The sequence below is a fragment of the Thamnophis sirtalis genome, unplaced genomic scaffold (assembly GCF_051295495.1).
Source record: "Thamnophis sirtalis isolate CommonGarterSnake01/CBP01778 unplaced genomic scaffold, rThaSir2_p1.2 scaffold_3, whole genome shotgun sequence".
Classification (NCBI taxonomy): Eukaryota; Metazoa; Chordata; class Lepidosauria; order Squamata; family Natricidae; genus Thamnophis; species Thamnophis sirtalis.
The window spans coordinates 26,329,926-26,352,636 of NW_028261383.1; the positions used below are offsets into that span (position 1 = coordinate 26,329,926).

General features: G+C 45.2%; 2 protein-coding genes across 2 annotated transcripts; both read left to right on the forward strand.

Annotated features, from left to right (window-relative positions):
• The first annotated feature begins 2,194 nt into the window (after positions 1-2,194).
• LOC148047691 (uncharacterized) lies at positions 2,195-8,303 on the forward strand. The gene is made up of 2 exons (XM_087711645.1): positions 2,195-3,068; positions 6,180-8,303. The coding sequence occupies exon 2, from the start codon at positions 6,420-6,422 to the stop codon at positions 8,301-8,303; it is 1,884 nt and encodes a 627-aa protein (XP_087567771.1). The 5' UTR covers positions 2,195-3,068; positions 6,180-6,419.
• Positions 8,304-15,754: 7,451 nt separating this feature from the next.
• Positions 15,755-21,803, forward strand: LOC148047692 (uncharacterized). The gene is made up of 2 exons (XM_087711651.1): positions 15,755-16,499; positions 19,612-21,803. The coding sequence occupies exon 2, from the start codon at positions 20,037-20,039 to the stop codon at positions 21,789-21,791; it is 1,755 nt and encodes a 584-aa protein (XP_087567777.1). The 5' UTR covers positions 15,755-16,499; positions 19,612-20,036; the 3' UTR covers positions 21,792-21,803.
• Positions 21,804-22,711: the final 908 nt, after the last annotated feature.

Genomic DNA, 22,711 nt, shown 5'->3' on the forward strand with positions numbered 1-22,711 from the left:
CCTGGGCGTCGGGTAAGGCACATCTAGAGTGAACTATCAGGATGTTATGTCTTTTAGGAGTTTGTTTTTTCCTGTGTGGTTCAGCGTGGCTGTGTGCGTGCCCTGTTATGCACTGGGCTATGGGTGACCGCCACACCTACACAAGGAGGTATATTACAACACAGTTGCCCCCAACACGAGTGATGTTCAGCTGGCCATGCTCACTCTGGACATGCCCCCCAAAAAGGTCAAACACATTCCTGATGCAGGCCTCAATGAAATCAAGTTTGACATCCCGCCATAGATATTTCCATCCATTACTTCTTGCTCTGCCTTCAGAATAACTTGACTCCCTCTTCGTGATAGCCTCTTGGAAGGCTGCTCTCATGTCACCCCTAGTCCTTTTCTTCATTAGACATATCCAGTTCCTGCGACCGTTCATCATGTTTTAGTTTCCAGTGGCCTCATCAATTTTGTTGCTCATATCTGCGCTCTTTCTAGAGCAGCAATGGCTTACCTTTTTGCCATTGTGTGCTAAAAAGCAGGGGGGGCATAGGGGGGCCATGCATGGGCTGCCCACACCAATAATTCTAAGTGTGTGAGCCCCCAATCCCCCCGCACACGACTCTCCCCCGTCCATGTGTGTGCGACCCCCTCCCCCACTTTGGTGCAGCCTCTCTCCCCCCCCCCCAGGCCCTCTAGAGGCTTCTGGAGGGGGAAAAACAGCCCTACGGGCAAACGAAGTTCAGGAACAGACTTCTGGGTTGCGTATAGGGCCGTTTTTCTCCCTCCTGAGGCTTCAAGGAAGCCTCCTGAAGGCAAAAAACAGACAAAAATGAAAGCTGAAGTCAGCTGGCCAGCACTCGTATGGAGCTGACAGGCCAACGCCTTGCGTGCAATTAAAAAAAGCTCCGTGTGGCACGTGTACTATAGGTTCACCATCACGGTTCTAGAGTCTCAACATCTTTTTGTATTATGTGACCAAACCTGGACACACTATTCCAAGTATGGTCTCACCAAAGTTGTATAAAGCTGTACTAACACTTCAATATTCCATGCCTGGCTTCAGTCACAGAATTTTTCCGAATCCCTCCGCTGTTTATAATTTTCACTTTCCATAAAGGGATCTTTTAGTGTGTTAACATGTATGTAAATCTTCAGATACTTCAAAGACTAACTGACTCCACTCTTGTAAATAAGATGAGTGAGCGGAAGAGAAATGCCGGTCTGGAATTCTCTCAGGAATGAACTTCAAGCCAGGATCTGTTTTCAATCTGTTTTTTGCCATTATGTGTGCAAGTGCATATCTCTTACAACCGCATGAAATGTTTCTTTGGAAAGTTTATCATTTTCTTTTAGTGTATATGGACAGTCACTTCCTCCTTTGTAAGACAGAAAAGCTGCTCCCAGACTCTTCCTGATATACTGTATAGATATTGAATGAATCCCAGCATTCCAGTCAGCAATGGCAGGGCCAAGAGGTGATGGGTGTTGTAGTCCTATCACATTTGTGGGACAGTCTCAGCTTTTCTATTCTATTCATTTCATTTCTAGTTTTCTATTTCTATTCCTATTTCTATTCATTCCTATTCTATTGTAATTCCTATTCGATTCTACACTATTCTTCTATTCTATTGATTTCATTTCTAGTTCTCTAGTTCTATTCTTATTTCTATTCGTTCCTATTCTAATTCCTATTCCATTCTATTCTTATTCCTATCTACTCTATTTATTTCATTTATAGTTCTCTATTTCTATTCCTATTTCTCTTCATTGCCCTTCTAATTCCTATTCCATTCTATTCCCAATTCCTAATCTAATTCCTATTCTATCCTTATCCCATTATATATTAAATAGTTTTGAATTCCTAATTTCCCCCTGTAGATGCAGATAAGTAGATGCAACTTTCCCTTTCCGTCTCGGTGCTTGCTTTGAGCCTTCGGCTTTTCCCTCTGGGTGACGCGGGCAATCCTGCCTTCACCCGGGCTGGGGATTTGGGGATTGCTCGGTCCCGCCCGCTCCCTGCCCGGCTTTCAGCGAAGGGGTTAAAGGCAGAGAGCTTTTTTCCTTTGCGCCTAGAGAGGAGGCAGGAAAGGAGGGCTGGGATCCCAGTTTCCTGTCCCCTCCCGCCTCTTCCCCCACCCACCCCCGTCTCCCGCCGTTTGCTACGCCAGGACTGCGGAGATCCCCTCGCGGGGAGGGGCGCCAGGTGAGCAAAGACGCTGGCAAGAGGGCAGCTGGACCCCGAGCGAGGGAGGGGTGGAGAAGACGGGGGGATCCCCAGGGAAGGGGAGGGAGCAAAGAGGGGGGCTTTTGCCAGCAGCGCCCTCTCCCCTTCGGAGTCCCCGGTTTTTGCTTGCAAGGTTTTCTGCTCCGTGCACGGTGCTGCTGCTTGGTTGCTGCTTCTGGGATCGGCTCCACCGATCCCCTTAAAATCCTCCCTCCCAGCCTGCAGAGATTCTCAGCCACCCAGGGCATGGTTGTGTAGGAAGCCCACTCCGAGAAAAATGAAATAACCTAGGAAATATTGAAAAGGCAGAATATTTCTCTAGATGTGAAAAGGAAGGAACATGTTTCAAAAAGATAAAGTAACTCTCCCTGCAGCTTCCTGCCCCCACCCACTTTGTCCATGAGCCATTAAAGCCTGAGCTAGCCCTTTACATAATAAAGAGTTCTCCCCCCCTTCAGCTCCAGGGGGATGGGATTAAGGCCTGATAATATTGGCCCTTTACTCAACTGACCGCATGGAATCTGAGAATTCAACCAAACCTGGACTCAGCCAAAGAGTTGCCCCTGCATGGCCCCATGTGAGTCTGACAACCAATCGGAATACATTTCTTGCACAGGAGCAGGAAGCAGATAGGTGGGGCCGGAGAGATTATAAAAAGCCCTGCAAGCCCCTTCCTCGACCCTTCTTCTTCACCCAACACCTGGAAGCATGTGATCACCCATTTTTCCCAGGACCTCAAGCCATGCGGTCCTGTCCACCATTAAAACCATCTTTCTAAGGAGCCTCCATGTTTCCAGTGTCTTTTTCCCCACTTGGAATTGAACCCAGAAGGACATTTCTTCCAACAGTTGTCCCAAAGGTGAGCAAAGACGCTGGCAAGAGGGCAGCTGGACCCCGAGGGAGGGAAGGGGGGCTCAGGTGAAGGAGAAGGGGGAATCCCCAGATGAGGGAAGGGGAGGGGGATTCCTTGGGGAAGGGAGCAAAGTGGGGGGCTTTTGCCAGCTGCGCCCTCTCCCCTTCGGAGTCTCCCGTTTTTGCTTGCAAGGTTTTCTGCTCCGTGCATTGATCGGCTCCACCGATCCCCTTAAAATCCTCCCTCCCAGCCTGCAGAGATTCTCAGCCATCCAGGGCATGGTTGTTCCAAATGTGGTTTTTTTCAGGAGTCAACCGAACTTTCTTGGTTTTTTTTTTTTTCCTTATTGATGACGTTTTGTTTCTCATTCAAGAAGCTTCATTAGCTCTGACAGGATGATGGGGAATGGAAGGATTTATGTTTCTTGCAGACAGCAGATCATTTGCACCCTTTTAGAGGGTCCTTGAAGCCCTTGGAGGTTTATCTGCATCCTAAGAGTCACCTGAGTTGTGTTCCTGGTTCTGCATTTTTTTTGCTTCTGGAAATCCATTTGGTGTGGAAGTAGGCATTTTAGATGCTGATTGTGCTGGTTTTTGAGTAGTTGGCTGTCGTTTTGCTTGTGCTGCCCAGCCCTTTACCTTCTAAGTTCTTGATAGACTGATGGTAAATCAGTACTCATGTTGACTGACAAAGGCCCCTTTTCTCAAAGGCTTCAATCACTTCCCTGGCTGTTTTTGTGCCTGCTCACCCAACAACCTTAGTAGTGACAAAAGTGAATCTCTGCCCTTGATCATTACAGGGCGAAGCTACCAATCAGTTCGGGTCTCCTCATCTGATCACTCGCTTGCGTTCTTACAATTTGATGTTCAGCTTCCTCCCTGTCTGTCCTACATAGTCACAGGGCCAATCCATGCAGGGGATCTGGTAGATTACATTAGAAGTATCTCCCACCTCCAAGCAATCTTTACAACGTATAATTTGTCCTCATACGGTAGCCTCTGGGCAAACAGTGGGCACCTCGGAAGCTGCGTTCTACAGCATTCTGAAATGTTGTTGATGTATGGCAGAGTGTGCCATGCGGTTGGCCTCGTGCCTTGTTCTCTTTCTAGAGTCCACGCAGTAGCTAGAACTGGGGAAAGATCAGAGACCAAGGCTGGGAGCAGGCTAGGAGCAAGAAGGGCTATGTGGTTTGCTCCACAGTGGAGAAGCAGAGCAGAGAAGCAGCTAGGCTGAAACATATTCAGCTGCTACATATATCATATTTTTGGAGTATAAGACAGACCTTTTTCCATCAAAAAAGGGGCTGGAAATCTGAGTGCATCTCATACACTGAATACAGCATTTTTTGCTTCCCAAAACCCCTTCCCTTCACCAAAATGGCCATGCATAGCCTTTAAGAGGCTTGCAAATTGCTCCTGGGTGCTGGGGAGGGCAGAAATGAGTAAAAAATGGGTCAGTTTTTTTTCCATTAGACATAGGAAGGAAGCATGAAGTGCTCCGAAATCTCCTGGTAGACGGCTGCGTTGACCCTGGTCTTCATGAAGCACAGTGGTCCACAGTCCTGTTGCTCAGTGGTCCAAAGTCCTCTTTTCTGATGAGAGCAACTTTTGCCAAAAGCACCAAAATCTGGTTCAATGACCGTGGGATTACTGTGCTTGATTGGCCTCTCCATTCTTCCTCCATACTCTGGGTCCTTGGTTTCCAAATGTGATGCAAAAGTTGCTCTCATCAGAAAAGAGGACTTTGGACCACTGATTTTGGAGCACTTCTTGGTTCCTTCTGCAGACGAGCTTTATGGGGATGCTGACTTAATTTTCCTGCTGCCCACACTGCCAAAAGCACCAAAACCTGGTTCAATCACTGTGGGATTACTGTGCTTGATTGGCCAGCAAACTCGTCTGACCTGAACTCCATAGAGAATCTATGGGGCATTGCCAAAAGAAAGATGAGAGACATGAGACCGAACAGTGTGGAAGAGCTGAAGGCCGCTATTGAAGCATCCTGGTCTTCTACAACACCTCAGCAGTGCCACAGGCTGATAGCTTCCATGCCACGTCGCATTGAGGCAGTAATTGCTGCAAAAGGGGCCCAAACCAAGTACTGAGTACATATGCATGCTTATACTTTTCAGGCGTACTATATTGTTCTACATACAATCCTACAAATGAACTTTTGCACGATATTCTAATTTTTCGAGTTTCACCTGTATATATTGAGAATAAAAAACCCTGCTGCCTTCACCAAAATGGCTGTGCATAGCCTTTAGGAGGCTTGCAAATTACTCCTGGTGGCTGCGGAAGGCAGAAATGAGAAAAATATGGGTCATTTTTTTGCTCCATTTGCCCCCCCCCCCCCCGGCCCCAGGAGCACTCTATAAACCTCCTAAAGGCTATGCATGCCCTTTTTTTTGACAAAAACAGGCTCTTTATTTGGAAAACAGGCCATTTTTTCCCTCATTGGCGGGGGCACCCCCCGGGAGCACTCCGCAAGCCTCCTAAAGGCTATCCATGCCCTTTTTTGGAGGGAAAAAAACGGGACTGTTTTGGGGAGGTTTGCAAAGTGCAAAGTCTTTTTTTTAAATTTGCCTCTTCAAAATATTGGTGCGTCTTATACTCTGAAAAATACAGTACCTTCCCTCCCCAATTTTTATTCTCCTAGTGCTGCAATTTTAAAATTGATTCCTGCAATTTTCAGCTGATTGGAAAATTTAAAAAGTCTTCATCTTACGGTTCAATCCTTGTTATTTTTTGTACATCTTCTTTTCTTGGAAACTGAGGCATGTCATGAACAAAACTGCTGCTTTAAATTTTGCAGACACATAGGGCATGCATAAGCTTTGGGAGGCTTGTAGAATGCTGCGGGGGGGGGGGCATGAATGGGCAAAAAATGCCTCCAAAACCCTCTGCACAACCATTTTTGTGAAAAACGGGATTTACGGGGACAGGGTGTCAGAGCCAAAAAAGTGTATAAGACACACTCAGATTTTCACACTCTTGGAGTGGGGCAGGGGAAGGTGTGTCATATACTCTGAAAAATACAGTATTCTTGCTGTTTTCACCTCTTTTGCAGCCTTTTATATACAATAATTAAAGTCACCACTTTATGTGAATCTTTTAGGGCAGACAGTCATGCAAGCCTCATCATGTGAAGGAAGAAAGAGTAGCTTGAATAAAAGCATCATCGAAGAAGGGATCACAAACATTTCGGACCTTGAGAATCCAAAAATGTAAGGGATGGAAACACCCCTGCAAAAATTTCAGATCAAAGCTGATTATGCAGAAGATGATCTAAACTGGGGAAAAGTCTGCACAGTGCCATCACTGTGGCAAAAGCTTCAGAAAGCAGGCCAACCTAAGGATGCACCAGAGGACCCACACAGGGGAGCAACCATATGAATGTCTGGATTGTCGTAAAAGGTTCAGTCAGACTTCCAATCTGGTGAGCCACCAGCGGACTCACACTGGGGAGAAACCATATGAGTGTCTGGATTGTGGGAAAAGTTTCAGTTGGAATTCCCATCTGGTAATACACCAAAGAACACATACTGGTGAGAAACCATATGGGTGTCCTGTTTGTGGGAAAAGATTCAGTACGAATTCCCAACTGGTGAGCCACCATAGGACTCACACTGGGCAGAAACCGTATGAGTGTCTGGATTGTGGGAAAAGATTCAGTCATAATTTCCATCTGGTGAGCCACCAAAGGATTCACACTGGGGAGAAACCATATGAATGTCTGGAGTGTGGGAAACGATTCAGTCACAATTCCACTCTGCTGCGCCACCAGAGGACTCACACTGGGGTGAAACCGTATGAATGTCCTAATTGTGGGAAAAGATTCAGTAGGAATTCCCAACTGGTGAGCCACCAGAGTAGTCACACAGGAGAGAAACCATATGAATGTCTGGAGTGTGGGAAACGATTCAGTCACAATTCCACTCTGCTGCGCCACCAGAGGACTCACACTGGGGTGAAACCGTATGAGTGTCCTAATTGTGGGAAAAGTTTCTGTTTGAATTCTGAGCTGGTGCGCCACCGTAGGACTCACACTGGGGAGAAACCGTATGAGTGTCTGGATTGTGGGAAAAAATGCAGTCACAATTCTCCTCTGGTGCGCCACCGTAGGACTCACACTGGGGAGAAACCGTATGAATGTCCTAATTGTGGGAAAAGATTCAGTAGGAATTCCCAACTGGTGAGCCACCAGAGTAGTCACACAGGAGAGAAACCATATGAATGTCTGGAGTGTGGGAAAAAATTCAATCAAAATTCCAATTTGCTGCGCCACCAGAGGACTCACACTGGGGTGAAACCGTATGAATGTCCTAATTGTGGGAAAAGTTTCTGTTCGAATTCCGGCCTGGTGGTACATCAGAGGACTCACACTGGGGAGAAACCATATGAGTGCCCGGATTGTGGGAAAAGTTTCAGTCACAATTCCGATCTGGTGAGCCACCAGAGGACTCACACTGGGGAGAAACCGTATGAATGTCCTAATTGTGGGAAAAGATTCCGTACGAATTCCCAACTGGTGTGCCACCAGAGGACACACACAGGAGAGAAACCATATGAGTGTCTGGAGTGTGGGAAAAAATTCAGTCAAAATTCCTATCTGGTGATGCATCAGAGGACTCACACAGGAGAGAAACCGTATGAATGTCTTAATTGTGGGAAAAGATTCAGTCAGAATTCCCAACTGGTGGTACATCAGAGGACACACACAGGAGAGAAACCATATGAGTGCCCGGATTGTGGGAAAAGTTTCAGTCAATTCTCTGGCCTGATGAATCACCAGCCGACTCACACAGGGGAGAAACCATATGAGTGTCTGGAGTGTGGGAAAAAATTCAGTCAAAATTCCTCTCTGGTGATGCATCAGAGGACACACACAGGAGAGAAACCATATGAGTGCCCGGATTGTGGGAAAAGTTTCAGTCAATTCTCCGGCTTGATGAATCACCAGCCGACTCACACAGGGGAGAAACCATATGAGTGTCTGGATTGTGGGAAAAGATTCAGTCAGAATTCCCATTTGGTGGTACACCAGAGGACTCACACAGGAGAGAAACCATATGAACGTCTGGATTGTGGGAAAAAATTCAGTCAAAATTACCATCTGGTGAGCCACCATAGGACTCACACTGGGCAGGAACCGTATGAGTGCCCCGATTGTGGGAAAAGTTTCAGTCACAATTCCTATCTGGTGATACATCAGAGGACACACACGGGAAAAACCATATGAGTGTCTGGATTGTGGGGAAAAATTCAGTAACAATTCCCATCTGGTGAGCCACCATAGGATTCACACTGGGGAGAAACCGTATTAGTGCCCGGATTGTGGGAAAAGTTTCAGTCATGATTCCAGCTTGATGGAACACCAGAGGACTCACACAGGAGAAAAACCATATGAATTTCTGAATTGTGGGAAAAAATTCAGTCAGAATTCCTTTCTAGTGATGCATCAGAGGACTCACACAGGGGAGAAACCATATGAATGTCCGGATTGTGGGAAAAGTTTTAGTGCTAGGTCTAAACTTATCAATCATGTAAGTTTACACATAGGAGAGAAACTTTTCAAATGTCCAGAGTGTGGACGGTGCTTCACGCAAAATTCCTCCCTTACTGCAGACAAGAAAATCCACGTGAAGCAGACGGTGATGACTGTAGGGAAGGCTTGAATTTAATTTCTGAGCTGCCTATAAAAATATGGTTGAGAAGTTAACTCTTTAATTTCTGTCCTTGGTTCAGTTAGTCAAATGTGCTTCAGTATTAGAGATGAGGGAGAAAAGAAAATTTAATAAAGTCTAATTTCCCATAGCTGACTATCAGCAGAAATTAATGGACATTCACTGGTAGAGAAATAGCGCAATTCTGCAAAAAATACTTTTAGGATGGGTTTTTTTGCATACTGATCTTCGTAAATCATAGAAATGCCCAGGCAGAGTTTCAGCCTTCTACCTATGTGTCTTTCTCACTTTGAGCCCAATAATTCTTCAGCTAGAAGGTCTTTTAAAAAAAATGTGGAAGTCATAATGTTTCTCCGAGGCTCCAAAAATCTGCTAGAGATCCGAAAAAGTACATTACAGAATAATGTTGGAAGGGATCTTGGAGATCTTCTAGTCCAACCCCCTGCTCAATCGGAAGACTTTGTCCCAGCGATCCTCAAACTACGGCCTGCAGGCAGGATACGGCCCACCGATGCAGAGTATCCAGCCTGCGGAGTGATGGGTTTCATCCCCGCCCCTCGTTGGCCTTATCTTCCAGCTAGCATCCACTCCATCTGCACGTCTGGTGAGTTATTTCGCCGGTTGAGCTGCACTTCTGATCACACCGCTGATGCTGAAAGTGAGGCCAAAGAGTGCAGGGGAGGGCCAGATGGCTGAGGGGTGATCTCACCAATGCAGCCACACGTGATCCAAGGCCGGTGGGTGAGTAGGGGAGAGGCTGCTGCTGGCTTGAAAAGCAGCTATCAGCTTGTAGTACTTTAAAATTCTTTAAAAATGCTTTAAAAACAGTTTTTCAGGACGTTTTTCATAGCCATATGATCCAGGGCTGGTGGATGAATAGGGGAAGGGCAAGTACAGCAAGGACAAAGGCAAAACGGACTGCTAAATTGGCCACGCCCACCCATCCCCATGACCACCCAGCTGGTCCCCCAGTCTGAGGGACCCTGAATTTCGCCCCCTGTTTAAAAGTTTAAGGACCCCTGCCCTATACCACTCCAGATAAGTAACTGTCCAGTCTCTTCTTAAAAACCTCCATTGATGGAGCACCCAGAACTTCTGAATGCAAGTGATTCCACTGGTTAATTGCTCCAAGTGTCAGGAAACTTCTCCCCAGTCCTAAGTTCTTGGAATATTGCAGTCAGTTTTGGTTGCTATGATGTAAAAAATATGTTGAGACTCTAGAAAGAGTGCAGAGAAGAGCATCAAAGATGATTAGGGGGCTGGAGGCTAAAACATGAAGAACACGGTTGCTGGAATTGAGTATGTCTAGTAGTTCAATGAAAAGACGGACCAGGGGAGACATGACAGCAGTCTTCCAATATCTCAGGGGCTGCCACAAATAAGAGGGAGTCAAGCTGTTCTCCAAAGCACCTGAAGGCAGGAAAAGAAGCAATGGATGGAAACTAATCAAAGAGGTAAGCAACCTAGAACTAAGGAGAAATTTCATGACAGAACAATTAATCAGCTTACCTCTAAAAGTTGTGAATGCTCCAACATGATACTCTATGCTGGCTGGGGAATTCTGGGAGTTGAAGTCCACCCATTTTCCAAGTTGCCAAGGTTGAGAAACACTGCCCTCCCCCTTCTTACCCTCGCTTTCCTTTTAGTTCCATTTAACCTTCTGTTTTATATATGTATTCCCTCTTCTATGTATTTTAAAATTAATTATCGTTTTTAGACTATTATTCTTTTTTCTACTTTTTAACTGTATGCTGATCTTTGACAGTAATAAATATTGATTTGATTTTGTCAGCTTATCCATTACTTTTTTCTCTCCAGGAGATCACGTTGTGGATGAACCAGTGGTGAAATCTAAACCTTTTTCCTACCGGTTCTTGGTAGTGGTGGGGTCATGTGACTGGGGGGGTTGTCAAAAGACAGAAACTCACTTTAACAATGTCCTGCTGGAGCAGGGGGTTGGACTAGATGACCTGCAGGTCCCTTACAGCCCTGGATTGCTGTGCTCTTTCAAGGTATCCTCTGGAGCTGCGTCTAGTGCCCGATTTGTGGTCCTTCCTCCTTCTCCTTTTTCTCTCCCTCCCTCTCCCTTTTTCTTTCTTTTTTTCGCCTCACCCCTGTTTTTGGCCTAGCAGGCCTCACCCCTGTTTTTGGCCTAGCAGGCCTCAGGGAAGCCTCCTGGGAGCAAAAACAAACCCCTCTACCCATCTACCAACAGAACTCACCACATGGCACCTGGGGAGATTGCATCACCTAGCAAGATTCAACCAAGCTTGGGACTCCGGACAGCCTACAGAGCTGCCCTTGCATCAGTAGTGGGTTCCTACATGTTTGGATGACTCGGCTGAACCGATAGTAGTTTGGTGGCCTGGGTTGCTGGATTTTTCAAAATGACCATCAGATCATTAGTATTGCTTATTTTATTATTAACACGCTATGATGCTAATCACTTCTACTCCCCCCTCCCCACCTGAAAAGATCTCTGTTCAAACTTCCACTTGGGCGTGGCCAGCATGCAACTCATCCTGCATGCTGGCTGGGAGTTTGGTGAGGAGCCTGAGGGAGAGAAGCGGATAGGATAGGGGAGGTTACTGTGCAGGGGTGGGTTCCTGCCAGTTCTAACCTCTTCTATTGAAGAGGTTCCACAAATCTACAGTCCCGTTTAGAACCGGTTCCAGGTCCCTCCCCACCACCCATCCGCACATCATCAAGATGAAGAGCCAGAGGAGGAATTCTGGGAGTTGAAGTCCACAAGTCTTAAAGCTGTCAAGTTTGAACACCCCTGGGGTTTTTTTTTCTAAAGGGTTAGGGGTGGAAGGGTCTTGTAACTTTTTTCACATAATATTTTTTTAAATTTCCATTTCATTCTATACAATCACATGTCTACTGTGCATAACCGGGGCATATAACATTGAGTAATAAACACAGCCCTCACTTATATAGAAAATGCCCCCTAAAATACAAGCCCAATATACCACCTTGACCCACCATACACCCTCTTTCAACCCCCTCCAACTTTCATTCTTCCTTCTCACATACCTCTCTACACCTACTTCCCCTCCCCCTCTATCTAACCCTAACCCTATCACTCCCTCTCTTAATCCATTCCCTCCTTTCCTTCTCCTCCTCTCTCTCCCCTTCTCCACCCTCCTTCTTTCACTCAGCTCCTCCCTTCGGTATACTTCTATTACCTTCCAATATATTCGGTTTGTTCTGTTTTAACACTAACATTAAAAAGCCACAGTATACAAGTGCAATCATGTACTTTAGAATTTAACACATATTGTATTTCCCCCCTTCCCCCAGAACCCCACCTCCCTTCCCTCCCCCCGACTTCCCAGAGCCTGTACAAGGTATAGCATTTTAACAATCACAGTCTAAAATATCTCAACATTGAGCTCAGCTTCTTACTGTTACCCAAATTATGAACAGTTTAAGTTATTACTAATGTTAAACATAAACTATCTGGAGTTTCTTAGTCCCATAATGAACAGTTTACATTGTTTGTATACATTAAACTCAGCTTCTCACCATTACACAAATTTAAACAGTTTGCTTTGTTCTGTCTATTTCCAAACCCATTAATTTTGTTCCCTTTGTGCCTCCTTCCTCTATAACACAATTTAGATACATTTTGAATTTTTCTTTTGATTTCCTCTTCCAACTCTTTTTTTTTTTGCCTTTATTTGTATCCATATATATATATATATATATATATATATATACACACACACACACACACACACACACACACACCTTCACACACATATATATGTATATATATACGTACGTACGTACGTACATACATATATATATATATATATATATATATATATATATATATATATATATATATATATATACACACATACATATATACATACATATATATTTCTATATTCATTAGTACTCCTCTCATATATGCTTTTCTTGGGTCTCCTAGAAATTCCCTAAATATGCCCTTATTCATATTCCGAACATGATATTCAGATAGCAATTTTTACAATCATTAATATACTTTTCATATCAAAATAGCTCCCATTCGACCTCCAAGATCTTCTTACCTACACTACCCTTCCCAACTCCATCCAAACTGGGCCATGATCCAAAAGAACCCCCACCACAATCTCCGTCCTCTTCGCCCCAGAAAATAAATCATCAGTAATTTATATAAAAGTTCATAATTATCCATCAAGTCAATATCTTTTCTTCAGTATGCAACTATGTCATTTTTCTTTTGCATGACAGAAGTCACAAAGTATTGACCATGTAATCAATGGCCAATAACTATTAAAGTTGTTGCAGTCTGCCTTATTTCCCCATTCGTCTGGTAGTCGTACCGCTAGGTCCTTGTTCTGTGATCCCTTGCCCTACCGGGAAGGAAAGATGATGCTTTCTATCTTGTGGTTGTATAATTTGTTGTTTATCTTGTCCTTCTCGTTGTCTTTCTCCGGAGCCAGATGATTCAGAATGATCCACCTTCAGGGTCTTATGATAGAAATCTCGGGCTTCCCATACAGAGTTGAGACGATATTTTTGCTCACCAAGTGTAATTATAATACCAAATGGCACATCCCATCTATACTGTATCTGACGGTTTCTGAGTTCTTCCACTAGAAAAGCGTAATCTCTCCTGGCTCTTAACATTTGGGGTGGTATTTCTTTGAAGACAATCAAATCCTGTCCGCCAATTTGTAGCTTGGTATTATAAGACTTTTGTAGTATCCTATTTCTAGACTCTCTTGTAGCAAAATATATGATTACATCTCGAGGGAGCTGTCTCTGTTTTGCCGTCCAAGAATTATGGCCGTAAATTTTTTCAATCTGCCAATCAAAGTTGATTCCCGGTCTTCCCACCAGACGACCGAAGGCCTCTGAGAAAATCTGTTTCAGGTTCTCCTGTTCCCTTTCACGCAGTCCCCTGATTATTAATGCAAACTCCATCTTTTTATAATTTATCATAACGATTTGTTTTTTTCTGTATTTTCAACTTTTTGTTGCATCACTTCAATTTTGGATGTCAAGTTGGTATTGGCTTCCTCCAGAAGCTCTAACTTATCTTCCATTCCAGCAACATACTCTGTCAATACAGTTACAAGTCCTATCATGTCTTCCTTTGTATTAGCAATCTTAGTGTCAAACTTGTCACAAAAGTCTGTAATAAGTTGCTTTATCTCCTCTCTGAATTCTCTAAGTGTCTCAAAAAGAAAGTGATGGAACACCTATAGCTTCTGGAGGCAAACTGTTCCATTGATTAATTGTTCTCATTCAAGAAGCTTCTTCATCTCTGAAGCTTCTTGGATGAAAAGCAAAATGTCTGCAAAGGAAAGACAAGAAAGTCCAGTTGCCTCTTGAAAAAGCACCTTTGGGACAACCATGACTTGGATGACTGAGAATCTCTGTAGATCAAGGGTGTCAAACTCAAGGCCCAGATCTGGCCTGCGGGGTGTTTAGATCTTGCCCGTGGGGCTGCCCTGGAAACAGTGAAGGACTGTGGGCGGCTTGAGCTCTGTTTTCGCTGGCCGAGGGTTGCAGGAGCCATCACAGCCAAAAAAAGCAACTCTGGAGCCCATTTTTGCTGGCAGAGTGCTTGGGCCACCACAGTTGTGTGATGTACCCGTGGTTCGCCCATGAGGCCAATGTTGAGAAAAGACACGGACACGAGCTTTCTCGGGATGAGGCGACCCAGATTGGGGTCTGGGAGCCCCTTTTATTGAGATAGGACAAAGGCAGCAGGAGCAATCAGCATGTGATTTAAGACAGCCTGTCAAATTACAATTGCTAATCTACTGCTCAGGGAAATTCTGTCTATATATGGTCAAATCCTGGGCGTCGTTCTATGGCCTCCGCTGTTTATAATTTTCACTTTCCATAAAGGGATCTTTTAGTGTGTTAACATGTATGTAAATCTTCAGACACTTCAAAGACTAACTGACTCCATTCTTGTAAATAAGATGAGTGAGCGGAAGAGAAATGCCGGTCTGGAATTCTCTCAGGAATGAACTTCAAGCCAGGATCTGTTTTCAATCTGTTTTTTGGCATTATGTGTGCAAGTGCATATCTCTTACAACCGCATGAAATGTTTCTTTGGAAAGTTTATCATTTTCTTTTAGTGTATATGGACAGTCACTTCCTCCTTTGTAAGACAGAAAAGCTGCTCCCAGACTCTTCCTGATATACTGTATAGATATTGAGTGAATCCCAGCATTCCAGTCAGCAATGGCAGGGCCAAGAGGTGATGGGTGTTGTAGTCCTATCACATCTGTGGGACAGTTTCATCTTTTCTATTCTATTCATTTCTATATTTCTATTCATTCCCATTCTAATTCCTATTCAATTCTAAATCCTATTCTATTCTAATTCCTATTCTGTTCTTATTCCTATCTACTCTACTATTCATTTCATTTCTAGTTCTCTATTTCTATTCCTATTTCTCTTCATTGCCCTTCTAATTCCTATTCCATTCTATTCCCAATTCCTAATCTAATTCCTATTCTATCCTTATCCCATTCTATATTCAATAGCTTTGAATTCCTAATTTCCCCCTGTAGATGCAGATAAGTAGATGCAATTTTCCCATTCCGTCTCGGTGCCTGCTTTGAGCCTTCGGCTTTTTCCTCTGGGTGACGCGGGCAATCCTGCCTTCACCCGGGCTGGGGATTTTGGGATTGCTCGGTCCCGCCCCCTCCCCGCCCGGCTTTCAGCGAAGGGGTTAAAGGCAGAGAGCTTTTTTCCTTTGCGCCTAGAGAGGAGGCAGGAAAGGAGGGCTGGGATCCCAGTTTCCTGTCCCCTCCCGCCTCTTCCCCCCACCCACCCCCGTCTCCCGCCGTTTGCTACGCCAGGACTGCGGAGATCCCCTCGCGGGGAGGGGCGCCAGGTGAACAAAGACGCTGGCAAGAGGGCAGCTGGACCCCGAGCGAGGGAGGGGTGGAGAAGACGGGGGATCCCCAGGGAAGGGGAGGGAGCAAAAGCCCCCCTTTTGCCAGCAGCGCCCTCTCCCCTTCGGAGTCCCCGGTTTTTGCTTGCAAGGTTTTCTGCTCCGTGCACGGTGCTGCTGCTTGGTTGCTGCTTCTGGGATCGGCTCCACCGTTCCCCTTAAAATCCTCCCTCCCAGCCTGCAGAGATTCTCAGCCATCCAGGGCATGGTTGTGTAGGAAGCCCACTCCGAGAAAAATGAAATAACCTAGGAAATATTGAAAAGGCAGAATACTTCTCTAGATGTGAAAAGGAAGGAACATGTTTCAAAAAGATAAAGTAACTCTCCCTGCAGCTTCCTGCCCCCACCCACTTTGTCCATGAGCCATTAAAGCCTGAGCTAGCCCTTTACATAATAAAGAGTTCTCCCCCCCTTCAGCTCCAGGGGGATGGGATTAAGGCCTGATAATATTGGCCCTTTACTCAACTGACCGCATGGAATCTGAGAATTCAACCAAACCTGGACTCAGCCAAAGAGTTGCCCCTGCATGGCCCCATGTGAGTCTGACAACCAATCGGAATACATTTCTTGCACAGGATAGGAAGCAGATAGGTGGGGCCGGAGAGATTATAAAAAGCCCTGCAAGCCCCTTCCTCGACCCTTCTTCTTCACCCAACACCTGGAAGCATGTGATCACCCATTTTTCCCAGGACCTCAAGCCATGCGGTCCTGTCCACCATTAAAACCATCTTTCTAAGGAGCCTCCATGTTTCCAGTGTCTTTTTCCCCACTTGGAATCGAACCCAGAAGGACATTTCTTCCAACAGTTGTCCCAAAGGTGAGCAAAGACGCTGGCAAGAGGGCAGCTGGACCCCGAGGGAGGGAAGGGGGGCTCAGGTGAAGGAGAAGGGGGAATCCCCAGGTGAGGGAAGGGGAGGGGGGATTCCTTGGGGAAGGGAGCAAAGAGGGGGGCTTTTGCCAGCTGCGCCCTCTCCCCTTCGGAGTCTCCCGTTTTTGCTTGCAAGGTTTTCTGCTCCGTGCATTGATCGGCTCCACCGATCCCCTTAAAATCCTCCCTCCCAGCCTGCAGAGATTCTCAGCCATCCAGGGCATGGTTGTTCCAAATGTGGTTTTTTCAGGAGTCAACCGAACTTTCTTGGTTTTTTTTTCCCCCTTATTGATGACGTTTTGTTTCTCATTCAAGAAGCTTCATTAGCTCTGACAGGATGATGGGGAATGGAAGGATTTATGTTTCTTGCAGACAGCAGATCATTTGCACCCTTTTAGAGGGTCCTTGAAGCCCTTGGAGGTTTATCTGCATCCTAAGAGTCACCTGAGTTGTGTTCCTGGTTCTGCATTTTTTTTGCTTCTGGAAATCCATTTGGTGTGGAAGTAGGCATTTTAGATGCTGATTGTGCTGGTTTTTGAGTAGTTGGCTGTCGTTTTGCTTGTGCTGCCCCAGCCCTTTACCTTCTAAGTACTTGATAGACTGATGGTAAATCAGTACTCATGTTGACTGACAAAGGCCCCTTTTCTCAAAGGCTTCAATCACTTCCCTGGCTGTTTTTGTGCCTGCTCACCCAACAACCTTAGTAGTGACAAAAGTGAATCTCTGCCCTTGATCATTACAGGGCGAAGCTACCAATCAGTTCGGGTCTCCTCATCTGATCACTCGCTTGCGTTCTTACAATTTGATGTTCAGCTTCCTCCCTGTCTGTCCTACATAGTCACAGGGCCAATCCATGCAGGGGATCTGGTAGATTACATTAGAAGTATCTCCCACCTCCAAGCAATCTTTACAACGTATAATTTGTCCTCATACGGTAGCCTCTGGGCAAACAGTGGGCACCTCGGAAGCTGCGTTCTACAGCATTCTGAAATGTTGTTGATGTATGGCAGAGTGTGCCATGCGGTTGGCCTCGTGCCTTGTTCTCTTTCTAGAGTCCACGCAGTAGCTAGAACTGGGGAAAGATCAGAGACCAAGGCTGGGAGCAGGCTAGGAGCAAGAAGGGCTATGTGGTTTGCTCCACAGTGGAGAAGCAGAGCAGAGAAGCAGCTAGGCTGAAACATATTCAGCTGCTACATATATCATATTTTTGGAGTATAAGACAGACCTTTTTCCATCAAAAAAGGGGCTGGAAATCTGAGTGCATCTCATACACTGAATACAGCATTTTTTGCTTCCCAAAACCCCTTCCCTTCACCAAAATGGCCATGCATAGCCTTTAAGAGGCTTGCAAATTGCTCCTGGGTGCTGGGGAGGGCAGAAATGAGTAAAAAATGGGTCAGTTTTTTTTTCATTAGACATAGGAAGGAAGCATGAAGTGCTCCGAAATCTCCTGGTAGACGGCTGCGTTGACCCTGGTCTTCATGAAGCACAGTGGTCCACAGTCCTGTTGCTCAGTGGTCCAAAGTCCTCTTTTCTGATGAGAGCAACTTTTGCCAAAAGCACCAAAATCTGGTTCAATGACTGTGGGATTACTGTGCTTGATTGGCCTCTCCATTCTTCCTCTATACTCTGGGTCCTTGGTTTCCAAATGTGATGCAAAAGTTGCTCTCATCAGAAAAGAGGACTTTGGACCACTGATTTTGGAGCACTTCTTGGTTCCTTCTGCAGACGAGCTTTATGGGGATGCTGACTTAATTTTCCTGCTGCCCACACTGCCAAAAGCACCAAAACCTGGTTCAATGACTGTGGGATTACTGTGCTTGATTGGCCAGCAAACTCGTCTGACCTGAACTCCATAGAGAATCTATGGGGCATTGCCAAAAGAAAGATGAGAGACATGAGACCGAACAGTGTGGAAGAGCTGAAGGCCGCTATTGAAGCATCCTGGTCTTCCACAACACCTCAGCAGTGCCACAGGCTGATAGCTTCCATGCCACGTCGCATTGAGGCAGTAATTGCTGCAAAAGGGGCCCAAACCAAGTACTGAGTACATATGCATGCTTATACTTTTCAGGCGTAGTATATTGTTCTACATACAATCCTACAAATGAACTTTTGCACGATATTCTAATTTTTCGAGTTTCACCTGTATATATTGAGAATAAAAAACCCTGCTGCCTTCACCAAAATGGCTGTGCATAGCCTTTAGGAGGCTTGCAAATTACTCCTGGGGGCTGCGGAAGGCAGAAATGAGAAAAATATGGGTCATTTTTTTGCTCCATTTGCCCCCCCCCTCCCGGCCCCAGGAGCACTCTATAAACCTCCTAAAGGCTATGCATGCCCTTTTTTTTGACAAAAACAGGCTCTTTATTTGGAAAACAGGCCATTTTTTCCCTCATTGGCGGGGGCACCCCCCAGGAGCACTCCGCAAGCCTCCTAAAGGCTATCCATGCCCTTTTTTGGAGGGGAAAAAACGGGACTGTTTTGGGGAGGTTTGCAAAGTGCAAAGTCTTTTTTTTAAATTTGCCTCTTCAAAATATTGGTGCGTCTTATACTCCGAAAAATACAGTACCTTCCCTCCCCAATTTTTATTCTCCTAGTGCTGCAATTTTAAAATTGATTCCTGCAATTTTCAGCTGATTGGAAAATTTAAAATGTCTTCATCTTACGGTTCACTCCTTGTTATTTTTTGTACATCTTCTTTTCTTGGAAACTGAGGCATGTCATGAACAAAACTGCTGCTTTAAATTTTGCAGACACATAGGGCATGCATAAGCTTTGGGAGGCTTGTAGAATGCTGCGGGGGGGGGGGGGCATGAATGGGAAAAAAATGCCTCCAAAACCCTCTGCACAACCATTTTTGTGAAAAACGGGATTTACGGGGACAGGGTATCAGAACCAAAAAAGTGTATAAGGCGCACCCAAATTTTTACACTCTTGGAGTGGGGCAGGGGAACGTGTGTCATATACTCTGAAAAATAGAGTATTCTTGCTGTTTTCACCTCTTGTGCGGTCTTTCATATACAATAATTAAAGTCACCACTTTATGTGAATCTTTTAGATGAAGAGGATGTCCAGAAGACCATCCTGAGCAAGTGAGAATGAGAAGCACCATTAAAAAGGAAAACAAATCCGGCCAGCAATCAAAGTTTTCCCCCCACTTCCTCCGGAAAACCACAAAATTCTTCTCCTGCCCAAGACAGGGCAGAGACAAAAGAGAGAATAACAGAAAGAGAATTTTCACCTGGAGGTAATTGAGTCTGTGAAACTCACTGAAACACTCCATGAAAAGGTCAAGGTCAGGATCATTTCCAAATCCCAAATCATCTGGAAATCTGGAATGGAAGAGGTCACTTGGACAGGCCCATAGGGAGGACAGTCATGCAAGCCTCATCATGTGAAGGAAGAAAGAGTAGCTTGAATAAAAGCATCATCGAAGAAGGGATCACAAATATTTCGGACCTTGAGAATCCAAAAATGTAAGGGATGGAAACACCCTGCAAAAATTTCAGATCAAAGCTGATTATGCAGAAGATGATCCAAACTGGGGAAAAGTCTGCACAGTGCCATCACTGTGGCAAAAGCTTCAGAAAGCAGGCCAACCTAAGGATACACCTGAGGACCCACACAGGGGAGCAACCATATGAATGTCTGGATTGTGGGAAAAGGTTCAGTCAGACTTCCAATCTGGTGAGCCACCAGCGGACTCACACTGGGGAGAAACCATATGAGTGTCTGGATTGTGGGAAAAGTTTCAGTCATGATTCCAGCCTGGTGGTACACCAGAGGACACACACAGGAGAGAAACCGTATGAATGTCCTAATTGTGGGAAAAGATTCCGTACGAATTCCCAACTGGTGAGCCACCATAGGACTCACACTGGGCAGAAACCGTATGAGTGTCCGGATTGTGGGAAAAGTTTCAGTCATTTCTCCGGCCTGATGAATCACCAGCCGACTCACACAGGGGAGAAACCATATGAGTGTCTGGATTGTGGGAAAAGATTCAGTCATAATTCCCATCTGGTGAGCCACCAAAGGATTCACACTGGGGAGAAACCATATGAATGTCTGGAGTGTGGGAAACGATTCAGTCACAATTCCACTCTGGTGCGCCACCAGAGGACTCACACTGGGGAGAAACCGTATGAATGTCCTAATTGTGGGAAAAGTTTCTGTTTGAATTCTGAGCTGGTGCGCCACCGTAGGACTCACACTGGGGAGAAACCGTATGAATGTCCTAATTGTGGGAAAAGATTCAGTAGGAATTCCCAACTGGTGAGCCACCAGAGTAGTCACACAGGAGAGAAACCATATGAATGTCTGGAGTGTGGGAAAAAATTCAATCAAAATTCCTCTCTGCTGCGCCACCAGAGGACTCACACTGGGGTGAAACCGTATGAATGTCCTAATTGTGGGAAAAGTTTCTGTTCGAATTCCGGCCTGGTGGTACATCAGAGGACTCACACTGGGGAGAAACCATATGAGTGCCCGGATTGTGGGAAAAGTTTCAGTCACAATTCCGATCTGGTGACCCACCAGAGGACTCACACTGGGGAGAAACCGTATGAATGTCCTAATTGTGGGAAAAGATTCCGTACGAATTCCCAACTGGTGAACCACCAGAGGACACACACAGGAGAGAAACCATATGAGTGCCCAGATTATGGGAAAAGTTTCAGACAATTCTCCGGCCTGATGAATCACCAGCCGACTCACACAGGGGAGAAACCATATGAGTGTCTGGAGTGTGGGAAAAAATTCAGTCAAAATTCCTCTCTGGTGATGCATCAGAGGACTCACACAGGAGAGAAACCGTATGAATGTCTTAATTGTGGGAAAAGATTCCGTACGAATTCCCAACTGGTGAACCACCAGAGGACACACACAGGAGAGAAACCATATGAGTGCCCGGATTGTGGGAAAAGTTTCAGTCAATTCTCCGGCCTGATGAATCACCAGCTGACTCACACAGGGGAGAAACCATATGAGTGTCTGGATTGTGGGAAAAGATTCAGTCAGAATTCCCATTTGGTGGTACACCAGAGGACTCACACAGGAGAGAAACCATATGAACGTCTGGATTGTGGGGAAAAATTCAGTCAAAATTACCATCTGGTGAGCCACCATAGGACTCACACTGGGCAGGAACCGTATGAGTGCCCCGATTGTGGGAAAAGTTTCAGTCACAATTCCTATCTGGTGATACATCAGAGGACACACACGGGAAAAACCATATGAGTGTCTGGATTGTGGGGAAAAATTCAGTAACAATTCCCATCTGGTGAGCCACCATAGGATTCACACTGGGGAGAAACCGTATTAATGCCCGGATTGTGGGAAAAGTTTCAGTCATGATTCCAGCTTGATGGAACACCAGAGGACTCACACAGGAGAAAAACCATATGAATTTCTGAATTGTGGGAAAAAATTCAGTCAGAATTCCTTTCTAGTGATGCATCAGAGGACTCACACAGGGGAGAAACCATAAGTGTCCGGATTGTGGGAAAAGTTTTAGTGCTAGGTCTAAACTTATCAATCATGTAAGTTTACACATAGGAGAGAAACCTTTCAAATGTCCAGAGTGTGGACGGTGCTTCACGCAAAATTCCTCCCTTACTGCAGACAAGAAAATCCACGTGAAGCAGACGGTGATGACTGTAGGGAAGGCTTGAATTTCATTTCTGAGCTGCCTATAAAAATATGGTTGAGAAGTTAACTCTTTAATTTCTGTCCTTGGTTCAGTTAGTCAAATGTGCTTCAGTATTAGAGATGAGGGAGAAAAGAAAATTTAATAAAGTCTAATTTCCCATAGCTGACTATCAGCAAAAATTAATGGACATTCACTGGTAGAGAAATAGCGCAATTCTGCAAAAAATACTTTTAGGATGGGTTTTTTTGCATACTGATCTTCGTAAATCATAGAAATGCCCAGGCAGAGTTTCAGCCTTCTACCTATGTGTCTTTCTCACTTTGAGCCCAATAATTCTTTAGCTAGAAGGTCTTTTAAAAAAAATGTGGAAGTCATAATGTTTCTCCGAGGCTCCAAAAATCTGCTAGAGATCCGAAAAAGTACATTACAGAATAATGTTGGAAGGGATCTTGGAGATCTTCTAGTCCAACCCCCTGCTCAAACGGAAGACTTTGTCCCAGCGATCCTC

What these genes read in the sequence shown, in the direction of transcription:
- LOC148047691 (XM_087711645.1), top strand. Translation starts at nt 6,420, where the DNA reads ATGCACCAGAGGACCCACACAGGGGAGCAACCATATGAATGTCTGGAT.
- LOC148047692 (XM_087711651.1), top strand. Translation starts at nt 20,037, where the DNA reads ATGGAAACACCCTGCAAAAATTTCAGATCAAAGCTGATTATGCAGAAG.